Consider the following 16321-nt stretch of genomic DNA (forward strand, 5'->3'; position numbering starts at 1 on the left):
ACAGACTGGAGCCCAGGCTAAGGAAGCGCTCATTCAAGCAATGGCCAGGGGTCAAGGAGCAAGAAGGCTATGATAGCTTCCTGAGTAACGAAAAGAGCTGTGAAAAGGTGGTGGTGGTAGCAGCGAGGCTTACACCTGAGAGGAAGAAACATCCCAACAATTCAAAACTAAGAGAGACGATCAAAAGATATGAATATATCCAGAGAGACCATTTCACAGGAAATACTGGAAGGAACAGGGCTACAGAAAACCACGAGACAGAGCAGCTAAGAAACGTTTCTGGTCATTTTCTTGACTAACCTGTGTTTCTCCTTGGGAACTTTGCCTAGAACACGTTATTCCCCAGAATATCTCTACCTACCTTACAGTTCATCACAAATGAAATAACAGCTATTCTGAGATTATTTGCATTCCGCCAAACATGCTAGGTACCTAAGCAAAAAGGCCAGAGACTTAATTCCCCACCATCCTCCAGGAGTTGGCATGAACTGAAGAGGAATAAGTCGTGGGTCTCAGATTCTCAGTCATGGCTCTCAGCGTTTCAGATTCTCAGATTCTTTTCAGCTCCGGAGCGAACTGAAGCTGCATGGGAGCAGCCCTCCTTGACATCACTGATTTAAATACTTGAAAATAAAACACTACTGCACCACACAGCCTGAGTAAGGAAAACTGCTAGCCAGATGACAGAAAAGGAAGAACAAAGAGCTCCGACCAGATCAGTGGAACTCAGAGCAAAAAGACAAGACTTCTGTATTACTGACGCTGCCTGCTCTGCAAGGAGCCACAAGGGTAGTCAGCTGTTAAGAGGGTTTTGGCCCTACGAAGGGCGACAGAATGTCTTCAATGATTAAAGAACCAGCAGAAGCACAGACACAGAGCATCTCCATGCAGATGGTGCTTAATCTTCTGCTGATACACAGGAAACCTGTGCTCTAGCAGCAGCAAAGATATTTTCATGGGACTGGGCTCTTAAGTAACGAAATTAGAGCCTTTGTAACTGCTTGCCTTGTACTACAACCGCTAAAACATTATCTGACTCTGAACTTGTATGGATCATCGCTTTGTTCTGCATTTCCATTGTAAAATCTTGGCCTCTGATTAGGACTTCAACAGCTTGCTACAACATAAATAGCATTTCTAATCCTCATTTCTCATCTGTTCATGCTTAAGTATCCCACCCTCAGTTCATCTCTTGACTCAAAGATGTCAAAAAGTATTCCCAATTATACTAGCACAATACCATAAAGACCTTGTTGGTAAAAGAGAAGAGAACATGGCAGTGTGCCCTCCACCTTGGATTCACTCTCTAATTGAACCAGTTTTTTGCTTCCCAAGACACTCTCTCTCTTCTGCTGACGTGACTTACAGCTTTTCCCAGCTCTGTCAGAGACTGTAACCAGGTGGGAGAGATACTCTCAAGTACCCAATTCCACCAGTTGCCCTACACATAGCAAACTACTTACTCAGCCGAACAAGCTGGACCTATATCAACAAAAGGATCCGCTGCAATGAAATCTGTTCTATCATTTTCTCCAATCAGGCAATTGCTTCCTTTCCGTTAAAAACAAATGGAAAAGGAGAAAAGAGATTGACACGGAGAAGACTTGCCAGAGCAAGGGGAAACAGATATATATCTATCCCAGAGGCTGCCCATTCTTGCACAAAATCTCCAGGGGTTACTTTTGTTGCTTCATATGATGATTCCCTTGATCCAATGCGGTGCCTGCAGGTGCACTTTGTCCTAGGTTGTTTCTTTCCTCTTTTAGTAAATTATCATCTGTAAGGACTGCACTGCAGCTGTTAAGACAAAGCCTGTATCATGGGGGATTATGAAGAACTGTGAAGAAGTGGGACTCCCAGATGCGTTTTGCCCGACTCGGCCAGACTGTCTCCAGAGCAGCGACCATCACAACAAGGGCTAGAACATTCCTTAAATAACCGGTTTCAGCCTGCTTGCCTCCTTCTTTCATCTATAGCCAACTACACGGGCTAGTATAAAGACAGGACTCCGATTCTGATGCCCATGATTACAAGAGACACTTCCAGTCTTTGCGTGAACAAGCGGAATCATGACTGGTCCCTTGCCCAGGTGAGACAGTAGAGATAATGCCTTAATGCTTTAACGCAGCTGCGTACACCATATGGTTAAGCATACCATATGGAGGCAGAGAAACCACTCGTTGTTTCAGGGCAGATGAGAAAGAGCTAGTGAGTGAGTAGGTGCTGAGGTGGAGCCGTTTATCAGGGATAATTTATGAGACTGAAATTAAGAATATAGTCAGTTTAATTTATCCTTAGCAAATGAGTTCTATTTTATAACTGTAATAAGTAAAACTAACTACATGTAGAATGGCAATAAGTGATAGCCAGTATACTTATTTGCTCATAATACTCATAATGCTCATAATACTTTTTTTGGAAAAAAGTGTCACACAGAGAAACGTCATTACTGACCTTAATAGAATGGACAGGGAGTTAAATTCTGCAATTCTTAATTGAGCAAACTCTTATTAAAATCAACATTAGCTTCAGCAGGAGATCTCTCGCATTAGTGACTGCAGTAATTGACTAACACAATTACTAATGTTTGTATTCATCATTGGAATATATCTTTAGTAAAATTTTATGATTCTACCAATTTCCAATATACCTTTGTTAGTGTTACGATAACGGTGAGGTAAAAATCTCCTTTAAATTCCAATTATTCGGATAAATAAAAAGTATTTTATGGAATACTTAAACAATAGATGCTGCCACAAAAATTACAGACCAAATAAAATATTGAAGTCACATGATTTGTTAGGCTCTCCCTAAGGTTTGACTAAAGATGCAGGGGGTGCACTCTCTTGATGGGTACAAGGGAAATGACAGAGAAAAGGGCAGAAACACTACACAGAAGATTGTAAAGAAAGCAGCAAGAAACTGCTATAGAAAGTAAAAAAAAAAAAGAGTACACAAACTCCCTAAAAACTGCCAATTTAAATAGCTGTCTGAAAGATACTGGGAAGTAGCAGCAGAGGAACTCTTTTCTCCTGAGTTCAGGAAAACCAGACTTTGTGTACCTTCTTGGTAAATAAATAGCTAGTACAGAAGTACCCTATTCAGCATCAGTTTTTCTTCCTGTTGGAAACAAAGCGCAGGACCTTAAAAATTATCAAACCGCTCATGTCAAAAGAGATGAAGTATTTCCATTTATAATGGGTCTGGATATAAATTAGCATCCAGAACTACTGATTGGTAGATTAAGCGAGTACACGAAGATGAAGCATAGCAGTAAAGAATGAACAAGCAGAGGACAGTCTAACACAAGAGAGTTGTATAAATCTTTTGTAGGCAATTTTTCTTTTGAGGCTTTCTAGAAGAAAGAAATCATCCAGGTTATTTCTTCAAAAACAAATATTTTACACGACATCCTTAATTCAGAAAGCCAGTTTCATGCACACTTAATTATGTCTGTACCTCCAGTGATTTCAAATGGGGACTATATACAGGATTAACTTAAAATATATGGCTATAATCTTTGCTGGAGCCAAGTTTTTATTGATATATATATATATATATATATATATATATATATATATACACACACACACACACGAAATTGGTTTAAAGCAATGCTTAAAATAATTGTTGCTCTTTCCATGTTTCTGTACATTGAAATAGGGAAATATTTAAATCAAGCTGTTCTACATGAGGCATAGACATCCTTTACATTTTTGTGTGTTGAGAATGTTTTCAAATACACTCTAAGGTATGTATCTTTCAAAGCTACTCAGAAATTATCAACAGATTAAATTATGCTAAAGAAGAATTCTAAGCACTCAGCTCATGAGGCCCACACCATATATGCATAATCAAAGTCTCCAACAACATCAAGGATCACTACGTACAAAGGAAAGTTTACAAAAACAATGGTTTCTTTGTGATGGACACCTTCCATAATCACTTTCCAAATGGTGTACCAGCTATTTACACCTGCTCCCTAAAGTAATCATCACAAATTCTGCAGTAGCATCCAATTTCTCAGTAGGTTAAGGGAAACAGAAATCACTTAAAGAATTCAGTGAAAAATTGGATGATGATGTTTTGAAGAAGATACAAGAAAAATAAACCCTTCAGCAGGCAGTCTCCTATGCTATTCCGTTGTTTTCCCCTCCTAATCCATTTCACTCCCATCCCTTCCAAAAAATAATTCTGTCACAATTAAATGACCCCACAGTGTTGCTGTTCTAACACAGCCTTCTTTCCTGTTTACTATTGGTCTCATTCAGACACACATGGACTTCAATGGAAACTGAAAGCAGGGCCAAAAGATAGGAAACAGAAGTCTATTCATGCTGCACTAATAAATCATGTGCATGCTAGCAACAAATAAACACTTATGAACGTTCAGCTCTTTCTTCACTTATACAAGCAGAACGAAAAAAAATCAGCCAGGCACTTCAATGGAGTACAGTTCAGTAGGAAAAAGTGCACAATTTAGTAATCTCTCTCATTCAGACTTAATTAAAAAGTCTTGCTAATGATGATTTAAACTTTTTACCTGAATGCACAATTTGAAAACTTAAGTCATAGCCATTTTCCTCTGAAATGGAGTACAAATAAAACACTATTTAACAGCTATCACATTGGTATTTTGGCATTTTATTTTTGTACAGTGTGCTTTTTGAAAGTAGATTTCCCACCATAAATTTATTTTACAGTGCAGCTTTAGTCTTTAAAGGTTATACTCCTAAGATTATGCTTAGGATTTCCTCAAAAGGAACAGGTATAGAACAGAGATTCTCTTACTTAATATAAGGTAGAACCTATTCCATATATTTTAAAATTTAAAATAAAAAATATTAGTTGTAGTAGGGGAAATAGAGTAGTATTCCCCTCTGCAGAGAAAACCACACAGCAATGGAATGTCAGGAAGGAGAAAACCCTGAAATTAGGGTATTGCACAGCAACTGGAAAGAAAAGACACCAGAGAACACTTGAGCATGAGTACCCAGCACCCAGGAGATGGGTAGAACCTGAAAGCAGCCACGAAAGAGAAGCTATTACAAATAATGTGAAAATCAAATGAAAAAAATAGACTCTAGGAGAAGACGACACTAAAGCAATCAGAGAAAAAGGCTATGGAAACCAGCCGAGCAGCCATGAGCGGCAAGTAAGCTTAAAGTTTCTGCCTCTCTCAGACCACAGGAAAAGCAAATTCATTGCCTGGTTGGTGTCCCAGTGGAGCTGCCAGGAACAAGAGGCAGATTTGCCCCCCCCCCCCCCTTCACGGAGTTACAATAGGCCAAAGCCAAGTTTAGGAAATGAAAATATTAACATTGAAGTATGAGCAGAAGTGACTGTTAGAACTGTTCAGCACCACATTTCATTCTCAAGGGACAGCTTTTTGGTCTTACAGATTTCAGCAGTAAATGACCTAAAGCAGCTATGTACTCTACCACTTTTCCTTTTCAACTGTCTCAAAAATCATGGACAATCCATCTAAGTAAAACGTCATATAAAGCTTTGTTTTCCCTTTGAATTCATGACTTTAATAGAGCCTGTAAAGTTGCTAAACTTTTTTCTTCCATTTTAAGGGCCTCAGCACTTTCTGGTTACAAATTAATTGAAGAATTTGGAATACAAAAATTACGTAAGAGAAGAACGTCCTTGTATTCTTGTATCATCCTGAAACACAATCTCCTCCAAAACCCTGCTCTGAGAAAAATCCTAGCTTGCAGAAACTGCATACATACATTTAGGTAATGAAGCCAAAGAAGATTAATAATTTAGATAATCATTCACATTTAATAATAGCTATTTAAAAAAAAAGTTTCTTAACTCTTATGGTTTTAGCCATTACTTTTAAAGACGTATTTAATAAAATATAGCAACAGTAAGATTAAGAGGCTGGGATAACAGCAATTCAGTTTTTAAGTCCCTCTCAGGTTGTATGTAAAAATAACTATTCCAGAATGATTTATAGATTATCTGCTCAGCCTCGTACATCCCATCCAAAGCCTGCTAAAGTCAACAGCGCATTTCCTCAAGGACTGCAGTGGGATGTGACTGGTCTGTATGCCGACTGTCTCACAGCACTACTTCAAACTGTGCATCTTTGCCAGAGGTTCCAGGCCACAGGGCACACACAGACCAGCCGCTACCATTTCTGTCCTGAGCGCAGCAACCTCCAAAAGAGTTAAGGCAAAGACTTCCTGTCATCTTAAATGAGCAATTTAATTGTGGTAATTCAGGACAATATCATCCCCATAGTATTCCTCCTAGCCTTCTTCCAATATGCATGCCAGAACAGTCACTGTAAACTGCGAGAGTACATGAATTTGCTCCACTACACTAGCTTAATCTCAGCTGAAATGGGAACGGTTTTGCTGCCCCTTCTAGGCAGCCTGCTTAGCTGCCTGTTCGCTAGCACTCAACCTGGCTATATTCAGCACCACAGTAAAAATAGTAACGGTATTGCTAATTTAAAACATTTTAGTTCACCTTTATCTTGAAGGAAAAGATTATACAGGGAATATTACGGCAGCCTGAACGCTACCTGTAACCTAGTGCTAGCCTGAATGCAGTCTAAGGGCATCTATTCCATACATAACCTTTCAGAAGCCATGTGAACCTTGAAAAAAGTGAGAAAACAGAGGTATAAAATAGTTAGTCAAAGCTTGTTCCACTGATCTCCCAAGATTCAGACTATTAGCGACTACTGTCATCAACGCTATTATTCATAGCTTCATGGTCATACTTGTTCCTTTTGCCTGACACTGACCGCAGACCTGATACACCCACTGTGTACATGACTATAAACACATGACTGAAGCATCAGACCTATGATGTAAATACAGGATGGAACTGGTCAAATGGGTTTCTAATTTCGAGCAGGGAGAGGGGGACGAGGAAGGCAGAGAGACGAAAAAAAATCTGGGAGCTGCTTGCTTTAATCCTTAATACTCTGCCATTCTGCCTGTAATGAACTTTGAAGTGTATAATACTTTATAATAGATTGTGTACAGGATAGACTACCACTATTTAAAACATTTCAAGATGAATAAACAGGAGGAGAGCAGAAGGGAATGACTCCTCACTCAGTTTTTCTGTTTGTCTACTCTAGACAATTAGAGCAAATTTTAGTAATCTTCTGTGTTGACTGCTGATGTCTTCGACAACACAACAGGCAAGATCACATTTTAGCATGTTTGCAAGAGCAGAAGAACTGGCATGAGAACTCCAGCTACTTGTGATGTCATCTTCTTTTTGACTTGTACATATTAGCATAAGAAAAACTTCTAAGAGTACTGAGCATGTTAAAAACATTTTTACTGCAGTAACTGCAGCCCAGCTTTTCAGATTTTGTTCTGTGACTATGAACAGGTCACCTCAGCACAAAGTCTGACTGCACCCCTAAAAATTCTGCATTTTGAATTAGATTGTAAAGGATACATTTATGGGTAGGTATATATATGAACGTTATTACCAAATTTTTAAGATATATCCTCTAAAATAATACTCAGTCCATTTTCCTAAGTAAGGACGGACTGAAGATGAATTTTGAAAGATCAAGCCACATTTTTATTTGCTTCAGGTAAATGTCACTGCATTGCTAGTATATAGTAGAGTACCTAGGTATATGTAATGCTTTCCATGTGAATAGGAATACATTTCTTGCAATGATAAATCCAGGAGCACATTAAAAGTAATTTGTACCGGGTCATTCCCTGTTTTGAATATGCCATTTTTTTGGGGTAAGAAAAGCTATTCCTGGCAGTTTCACGTTACCTTATAGGGGCTACTTCGTAATGTTGCGACCTCTCTGAACGGATCCCTTAGCTCTCATACCTAAATGATGGTTATGGTTTTCATAAGCATTCCCTGTAAGTCAACCTAATTTTTCGGTATCCTTTTGGCCATACAAGAAACAAATGAGTGGGAATCTGGGACATACACTTTTTCTAGCACTGATCATTTGAGATTTGTTAAAGCTCATGAATTCCAAGTACTTGCTGTTATATACACAGGAAGAATTAAACTAGTTTTCTAGCAGCAATGTAAAGAAGCATTAGTTAAAATGATTTTAAGAGTCTAATGTAACTTATTTCCAAGTGTATAAAGATACAAATTAAAAAACACGTAAGTACAAGTTTAATTGTTGAAAACTAAGCATATACTCTTCCTGAACACAGACTATTCTCTTGAGTCACACCCTGTACGTTGATTTTGTATTATTGCTATTTCAGCTGGAGAGAGCCTGGGAATTCCAGTCATAGTAAGTGTGCTAAAGCAGGGTTTCCTAAATTCCCCCCCGCTTCTGCTGGATACTGCCAACAGCAGCTCCTGCCTTGTATCTAGTATCTTGTACCACTTACAAGTGGTATGCATGACAGTTCGGGAATCCCATCCCAGAACACTTATGGAGAGATAGTCAGCAATAATCTCTTTAAACATGTGTGGGTTGGCCTCTGCAACCTATTTCATTACTCATTACTAGTAACTATAGATTCATGTCAGTAAAATTGCAAAGTACGTTATGACCTCCTATTGAAAAATAGTTGTATTATGAAGTGCGTATAAAGTGCTAGAAGCACACATAGCCAAATAACAATGCAAAATTTTTATCCAGACCAATTTAAAGTCAACTTTAAGTACAAAGAGATGATAGCTTAGATAAAATACTCTTTTGAACCTTACTGTCTTTTGCTAAGACTGTGTCCACGTATTCTTTTTCAGATTCAGCTGTGGGGAAGGAAAAAAAAATTACAGCCCTGTCAATCCCCACTGCAGCAGTTTGTGAAGACACTCACTGACCAGTCCTATGGTGACCAAGAAAGCTTAGCCAGACAGAAATCTGACTGCAAAAAGAAACTATTAATTTTTGGCCAGATGAACTTCCTGAGCTGGCTCAGCACACAGGGGCCGGAGTACCCATGTCGGCAGGGAGGGACGGTGCACTTTTCCATTACACCGACACCACTCTAACAGAGCAAACGTAGCACCCCTTGGCACTGCCAGCCACCCAAGCGCACGGTGACAATGCAAAGGAGCAGCAGGACCTTCCTCTCCGCGGCTGCCAGCCATCAGGACAGCTTGGCTGCAACGCCAAGCCACACCCAGACCCTCACTTCCAAGTTAACTTCGCCAATTTTGCCTGAATGCAACTCATTAATCATCCAAGTTACGTTACTAGCTACCACTGTGACTAATACTTCTTTCCACACAGGCCACTGTTAAAAGTGATTTCGTGCCGTTTTCAGAAACGGTCCTGGTATTTGCGAGCTAGTTAGGAGATCGTCTCTAGGACGAATTGTTACCGCAGCCTGTCATTACAGTTATTACACGAACAGCCCCTGAACCACTTTAAGAATCTGTCATTTTTCTACCCCAAGTATTTGACAAGTTCTACATGGAAGGAATTTAAAATAGGAGCGATGACTTAAATGATGCAATCCCCCCCCCGCCACGGCCTCGGCCGCCGGCACCCCAACCCCTGCTAGCACCAAACTCGCTGGAATTTCACTTTGGGGGCAAATCCCGACCTTCCCGGGCGAGGCCGCGGAAAGCCAGCAGCTGCGCGCAGGAAGGCCCGTCCGTTTGTCCGTCCGTCCGTCCGTCCGTCCGTCGCGGCCCCTCTGCGCAGAAGCGCCGGGCGGGCCCGGGCCCGGGGCCGCCGCCGCCCTTTCCCCTACAGCCGGGCACCGCCAGCCGCCCCTCACGGCGGGAAACGCCCCGCTCCCCCCTCCTCCCCCGAGGCCGGTGCCACCGGCGGCTCGCCGCCCCCAGCCGCCCTGAGGGGCAACGGCCACCGCCGCCCGCGCGGGCCTGGCCGCGCGTCAAGAATGCCCCGTTGTGGGGGAAGGGGGGCACGTGACGCCCCCGCGCGCCCGCCCCGCCGCCGGCGGAGAGACGGGGCGGGGGGGGGGGGGAGGCGCATGCGCAGGCGCGCGTCGCCCATCCAGTGCGGCAGCGGCGGGTGGAAAGCCGCAGCGGCGGCTGCTGAGGGGGCATCGGGGGGCGCCGCACCGCACCGCACCGCACCGCGCCACCGAGCGCCGGGCCGCGGCGGGGGTAGCGGACGCCGCTCCCGGCCCGCTGCTGAGGCGCGGACTGCGCGGCGTTTCGGGGCCGGTCGCGGGCGGCTTTGACATCCCGGCGCCTCCGCCGCGGCCGGCCGGGCAGGGCCGGTGCCGGTGCCGGCCCGCTGCGGGGGCCTCGTCGGCGGCTGCCGCCCCGCGGCCGGGAGCCGGCGGCGGCTGGGGGCGCCGAGCCCCGGGCGAGCGGCTGTCCGCGGGAGGGGCAGCGGCGGGCGGCTGAAGGGAGACAAAGAGCGAGCGAGGAGGAGGAGGAGGAAGGCGAAGAGGACGCTCGGGCTCGGCCGCATTCCTGCGCAGGGAAGGCGGGAGGCGGCGTTAGCCTTGGCGGACAGCTGGGCTCGGCGCTGCCGTCAGCTGCCGCCGGCTCGGGACCGGCGTCTTTATGTGCGTTTCCTCCCGGCCGGGGGAGGAGGGAGGAGAATCATGTAAGTTGCGACTTGCGGAGGGTCCTGCGAGAAGATGGGGGATGCCGCGGACAGCAGGGAGATGAGGAAGACGTTCATCGTGCCTGCCATCAAACCCTTCGACCACTATGACTTCTCCCGAGCGAAAATCGCCTGTAATCTCGCCTGGCTGGTGGCCAAGGCCTTCGGGACAGGTAGGTGGCGTCTTCTGCTGCCCTGCCTTTGATGCGGGCTCCTGCGGGGCTGCCCCGCGCCCGAGGGCCCGGCGCGGCGCGGCGGTGTCGCCTGGCCCCTCACCCGGAGCTTTCTCTCCAATTGCATTTTTTAATTACCTGTACTCTTTTTTTTTTTTCTCCTTCAGTAGCCCCCACTTTTTCCGTCAATGAGTAATCTTTGCATTTTAGACCTAATGCAGTTTTATTTAAGGCATTGAGCTCTGCAGACTGTGTGGGCTTTTTTTTTTTGTTTGTTTGCTTCCCCAGACCCATTCATAAAAGGCAAAAAAAGCCACCAGGTCATCCATGTTCTTTTGTTTGTTTGTTTTAAAAACTCGATTGGGGGTAGCAGTGGAAATAGATGCGCACTGTGAGTTTTGACATGTGTGACAGTCGCCTGTAGCTGTTTAAATGCTGAAGCAATAAAAAGGTTTTCAGGGAAAAAGAGTATTTAATGCCAGTTATTGGCCTGCCCAACACAGGAGCCTGTCGTTGTCTGTAAGTGTAAAGGGAATTGATTGTAATGCCTCTGAAAGGCATTACTTCTGTGTCTTTGAAAGCCTGGGCCTTGAGGAATACCAGACCTATTAGTCTATGCTTGAAATGCTGTTGGGCCTTGAGGAATACCAGACTTACCGAGGTCTTTTGAGGGAGGCATTTTGAAAATTTACCAAGCTGTTTGTTCATAGCTGTAGTATAATAATAATTAAGTTTCTTTTTTTTTTTTTTTTAAGGTGGGTTCTATATTAACAGTCAATATTTTTACCCCTGCTCTTTGTAGAATAACAGGAAGAGGTTCCTCCTTTTGGAATTCTGCGACTGTTGCATTTAGAGCCGGAGCATTGTTGTGTGTTCGGACAGGGTTAAAGGTGTACCTTTATGAAGCCCCTGGGAACTGATGATATTTGACACGGGGCTTCCGAAAAACTACTTTCAAAGTGGTTGAACCTAGTGAAATTTCAGCAAGGTCAGTGGCTACTGAAATAGAATGCATACACAGTCTTTTAAAAAAAAATCAAGATATTGCTTCCATATAAAACTTTACTAATAAATATTACTTTCCTTTGTGAAAACTAGGGACGTATGTAATACTTTCATATCAGCTATGCAGACCTGAGAAGTGCAATAGTAGTGGTAGTGAAAATTCTTGGAATTACTTGAGTCAAAATTTTAAGAAGTCATTGTCTTTTTAGATAACTCAGTTCTACAGGCTATGCTTGTGGGAATTTCTAGTTTACAGTGCTCATGCAATTATATAACCCAAAATTCTAACCTAAAAAAGCTTTATCTAATAGACAAAGTCTTACTAGTTTGATAAAGTCTCTGCCTTTGGTTAATATGTCTTAAGTTTATCCTGGTTGAGCTTGTAGGGGATTTTTAAAGCAACTTGGAGGATACTTTTCAGTTTGCTTTCTGTAAAAAGTCTGATCCAAAACAGATTCCTTTACTCTTTCCTTTCGTTCCAGTGGTTGTTCTGAGATGCAAAAGTAAGTGAAAAATGATTAGAGAAGACAGTAGCACCTTCTGCCCTCTAAATACTATGATAATGTACCTAGTAGGAAGAGAGGTAAATATACACGATCGTAGTATGTTTCTCATCTGACAGTTTCCCCACCAGGTTAATATCACTAGTAGCTTCAAAGAGTTTGTGGCCGAAGTAGGGAAAAATAGTATGTAGAACTTGCATGTCTGGAATACAGATGCTTCCTTTATACTTGGAGAAGAACAGAAGAATTGACCTTCACCTTTTCCAAGAAGAAAGGAAGTTTGGTGGATTATTTATTTATTTGCTTTCTTCAGAGTGGATCACAGCCTCTTTTGGTGCAGTCATGTCTTCTACCTACTGCCATAGGCATTCATACAAAGGAATTACGAAGGATTGTTAGGGTGTTTATGGATGCCACATTTAATTTGTATTTATTCCTGAAGTGCTGGAATCCCTTACTTAGGGGAAGTGAAGGGTTTTTCTCCAGCTTCTCTGAAAGAAGTTAATGCAGCTTATTAATAATAATAATAGAGTCATAATTGCAGTCATATGCCCATTGGCGAAATCTATATCTTTGCATATCAAATAGGCACATCTTTGGGATCCAGTGGGCATGTTTCACATTCTTAAAAACATGTTGGAATATAATCAAAATTGTGGATGCAGCATGGTTAGGTGTTATTCAAGAGAGGATTCTCATCTTCTTAAGACTTGTAATATAGGTACTGTTAATTAATATTTAGTAGTGACTTTTGGTGTTTTGATTGATATTTGCCTCCAAAAACTGTGAGACCAGTTATAGATTGTTGTTGCCTTTGAGGAAGCGGTGAGAGTAGAGTCTGGCTCACAATGTAGGCAAGTTTAAGTAAATTGACTTACAAGAACAGGAGTATACAAGATGTCTTCAACATGACTATCATGTATGAAAAATCGATGTTATAGAAATGGCTTGAAATGTAATAAGAACGTCTGGAGTTTGTGGGGGTTAGCCCTGCCCTGGCTGCTCATCCTAAGGGTCCACTGTCAGCTTTTTCAGTCTTCCAAAAGGAAGTAACCTTGTCTTTAAAACAAAAGATGTAATGTAGTTTGTTGCATCAGCAGAACTTGGTGTCTAACAAGAAGAAACAAAATGTAGCAGATCAGTCATGGACCTGCATGAACCTTTGCAAAGTTTTTTTTTTTCTGTAAGAAATATTAATTTAACACTATCCTCGTATTTCAAGCTTGAGGGAAGTATAGAGTTTTGTGCTTGAGAATCTGTTTTGCTGCAAAAAAAAAAAAATCAGTGTTAGGACAGATTAGGTTAAAGGTTTTATAATAACTAAATGATTTAAGTGACATACTTTACAGTAGTTGAAAGGAGGAGAATTTAACAAAAAGTAAAATGTGAAACTGGGGAAGTGATGTTTAACCTTAGAACTTAAGTCTGTGAATGCTCCCTTTCAGTGCTAGCTCTTATACTTTCTGAATTTCTAATACTGTAAGAAGCCCTGTTGAATTCCATGGTATTACTCATTTCGGTTGAGAAAATCTACTTTCCATAGAAGTGGTTGAACTCTATCAATACTTTGACTTAAAAATATAATGGGGCCTAATTAACAGGAATATCTTAAAATAAGTCTTGATGTTGTGTTACTCTGTATTTCTAAAACAAAAGTGGGTTTTATTATTTTGGAATGTGACGTTCTTGTCTTCTCTCTCTGCTATAGCCATAGAAAATGTGGCTGGCAAATTTATCTTATCCATCCACCCTTCTAAAGACAGGGTCAGCTAAATATACATCATTCCAGACAGATGTTTGTTTAGCCTGTTTTTGAAAATCTTTAATTATGGTGATTCCACCATATGTCTGCTAGTCAATTTGAATCCTTATTTATCTCTAGATGCCAGAAGAACACAATAATCTTGATCTTTCTTGCCATGCTAAACCTATTACTTCCTTGTTCTAGTTCCTGTGGAGGTGGGGAGGACAGCGCGCTCCTTACTTCTTTATAGCACCTTCCATACAATAAAGACTGTTATTGTGTCTCCTCACTGTTCTTCTGCTTTTTAGGCCAAATAGCTTTTTTCAGCTTCATTTTTGTAAGTAAAGCTTTTTTGGATTCTTGTTTTACTCTTCTGTATATTTTGTATGTGCTCTGTGTTGTCTGGATTCTGTACTCAAACCTAGATGTCATGGTCCCACTAAAGCCTTACCAGTACTGCGAAAATTTGCAAAATACTTCACCTTTCCAACCCATAATACCCTAATTTATTCATTAGAATATGATGTTTGTCATTTTTGCATCAGCCTGGGATTGTTGACTCATTCAATTTGTGATTCACTGTAGCTCTATGTCTTTCTCTGCAGAACTACTGCCTACTCAGTTGTTCCCGTCTTGTAATTGTGCAGTTGTTGGTTCCTGCTTTGCAGCTATGCTTACATAAGTGCATCCTATTTTTCAAACCACTTCTTCCACTTATCAAAATCATCTTGAATTATAATCTTGTCCTCCAAAATGTTTTCAATCCCTTTGTAGCTTGGAATCCTATCTTTAGTACCGCAGCCAATTATGAATGAAAATACTGACTACTTCTTGAACCTTGGACTACACATTCTTCCCATTTGATAGGGAGTCATCAGTGACTACTCTTGGAGTATGACTTTTTTCAGCTAGCTTTGCATTCAGTTGGTAGTTAACATCATCTCTGTGACATCTATGATTTTGAGAATATCGTGGGAACCCTTTTAAAGTCAAGATAAATCAGTTGCTATTCTACTACCCATACCACTTCTTATCCTGTCATAGAAAGTAATTCCATTGGTTTAGCATGAATTCTTTTTGACACACCCATGCAGCTTTTATTCCTGAGTTTTTGCAATAATCTCACATCAGTTCTTAAAGAGAAATTTAAAAAAAAATGGGTAAACAAGCTAAGTGGTTTGTAACTTTAACTTTTGAAGACCTTTTTTTTTCTCTTTTTCATAGATATCTTTGATATTATACTACGAAATTTTTTTTTCTTATAACGTCTATCTTTCGAACTGTGCTATAGGTATAGCAAACTATGCTAGGCATAGCTGACATTTGTCTTCACAGTCAGAAATAGCTGAGTTAAACCTTGTTTTGAGTAGCTTCTGCAATCGTAACAAAACAGTCCAGGTACCTTTTGCGTCAAACTTATTGATAGGTGATTGAAGCGATAGTTTACAAATTGTATCACCTGTGACCAAACATTAGCCAAGAAACTTAAAAATAGCTTTCTCCTGATAATTCGTATTTTCAGAATTTACAAGTGCCTACTTACTGCTGTTTGCAGCTATCAACAGTGGGACGAGGGAGGGAGGAAATGAACCACTTATATCGGACAGAAGCAAATTGTAACTGAGTATTACTCTCATCTGTTGATATTGGAAGTTGCAGGCCAGAACATATCATAATACTTCCTAGCAGATATAATTACCTACTTTCTATGTTCTTGTTTGGTTTGGCAGCTAGCAAAACCCAGCACATGCGTGCATTTGAAATAGAAAAGCAAGAGTTTGGGGACACTTATGAGGAAAATGTGTGTGTGTGTGTGTGTGTGTGTGTGTGTGTGTGTGTGTATATTTTTTTTTTTTTTTTTTTTTAAATGGAGAATCCTTTTCATCCATTCTCTCAAACATCTACTGACCAAGTATCACAAAGTATCAGTCTTACTAAAATCAGTTCACTGGACTAATCATAAACCGAGATGATATACTTAGAAGTTTCTAGTATCACTCCTTTCTGTATAACACATATTCAAAACATGGTTTGACTGTAGCTCACTCTTTCTTAATAAATAAATAACTAAAATTCAATGAGCTTCTGGGCCTACCGGCTTTGACAGAACCATCTCTGGTCGTAGACTGTTATGTACGAAAGTCTGGGAAGGAGACGTTAGTAAGTGAACGCTTGTCAGGATTGTGCCTGCGCGATAGACCGCAGGTAAGGTAGTTTGTAGTCTGTTACGCTTTCAGGGAATTCATGTCGTTGAGTCTGTCTGTTTGTACAGCTGAAGTGCCTGTCTGCAGAATGTGACAGCCCTGATGAAGAGACTGTAGCTGAATGTTCACCTCTATGAGGTGATGAGATCAAATATATTTCCTCTCCCAAATCCTAGCTTCTTTTT

At 41.4% G+C, this 16321-nt stretch overlaps 2 protein-coding genes across 6 annotated transcripts in view; one reads left to right on the plus strand and one right to left on the minus strand.

Moving 5' to 3' along the window:
* The window catches only part of DDX59 (DEAD-box helicase 59), a 33532-nt gene extending 23863 nt beyond the window's left edge, over positions 1–9669 (minus strand). Inside the window, exon 1 of one of the 2 annotated variants that reach the window (XM_068952176.1) lies at positions 9528–9669. The gene's annotated coding sequence lies outside the window, so the exon portion shown is untranslated. The remainder of the gene's footprint in view (positions 1–9527) is intronic. The other variant, XM_068952171.1, reaches the window with a different exon arrangement.
* Positions 9670–10296: 627 nt separating this feature from the next.
* The window catches only part of CAMSAP2 (calmodulin regulated spectrin associated protein family member 2), a 95209-nt gene continuing 89184 nt past the window's right edge, over positions 10297–16321 (plus strand). For all 4 annotated transcript variants that reach the window (XM_068952138.1, XM_068952139.1, XM_068952140.1 and 1 more), the window contains exon 1: positions 10297–10680. In XM_068952138.1, the coding sequence (XP_068808239.1) occupies positions 10542–10680 (139 nt within the window). In that variant the 5' untranslated portion in view covers positions 10297–10541. The remainder of the gene's footprint in view (positions 10681–16321) is intronic.

The sequence above is a fragment of the Struthio camelus genome, chromosome 8, assembly GCF_040807025.1.
Source record: "Struthio camelus isolate bStrCam1 chromosome 8, bStrCam1.hap1, whole genome shotgun sequence".
NCBI lineage: Eukaryota > Metazoa > Chordata > Aves > Struthioniformes > Struthionidae > Struthio > Struthio camelus.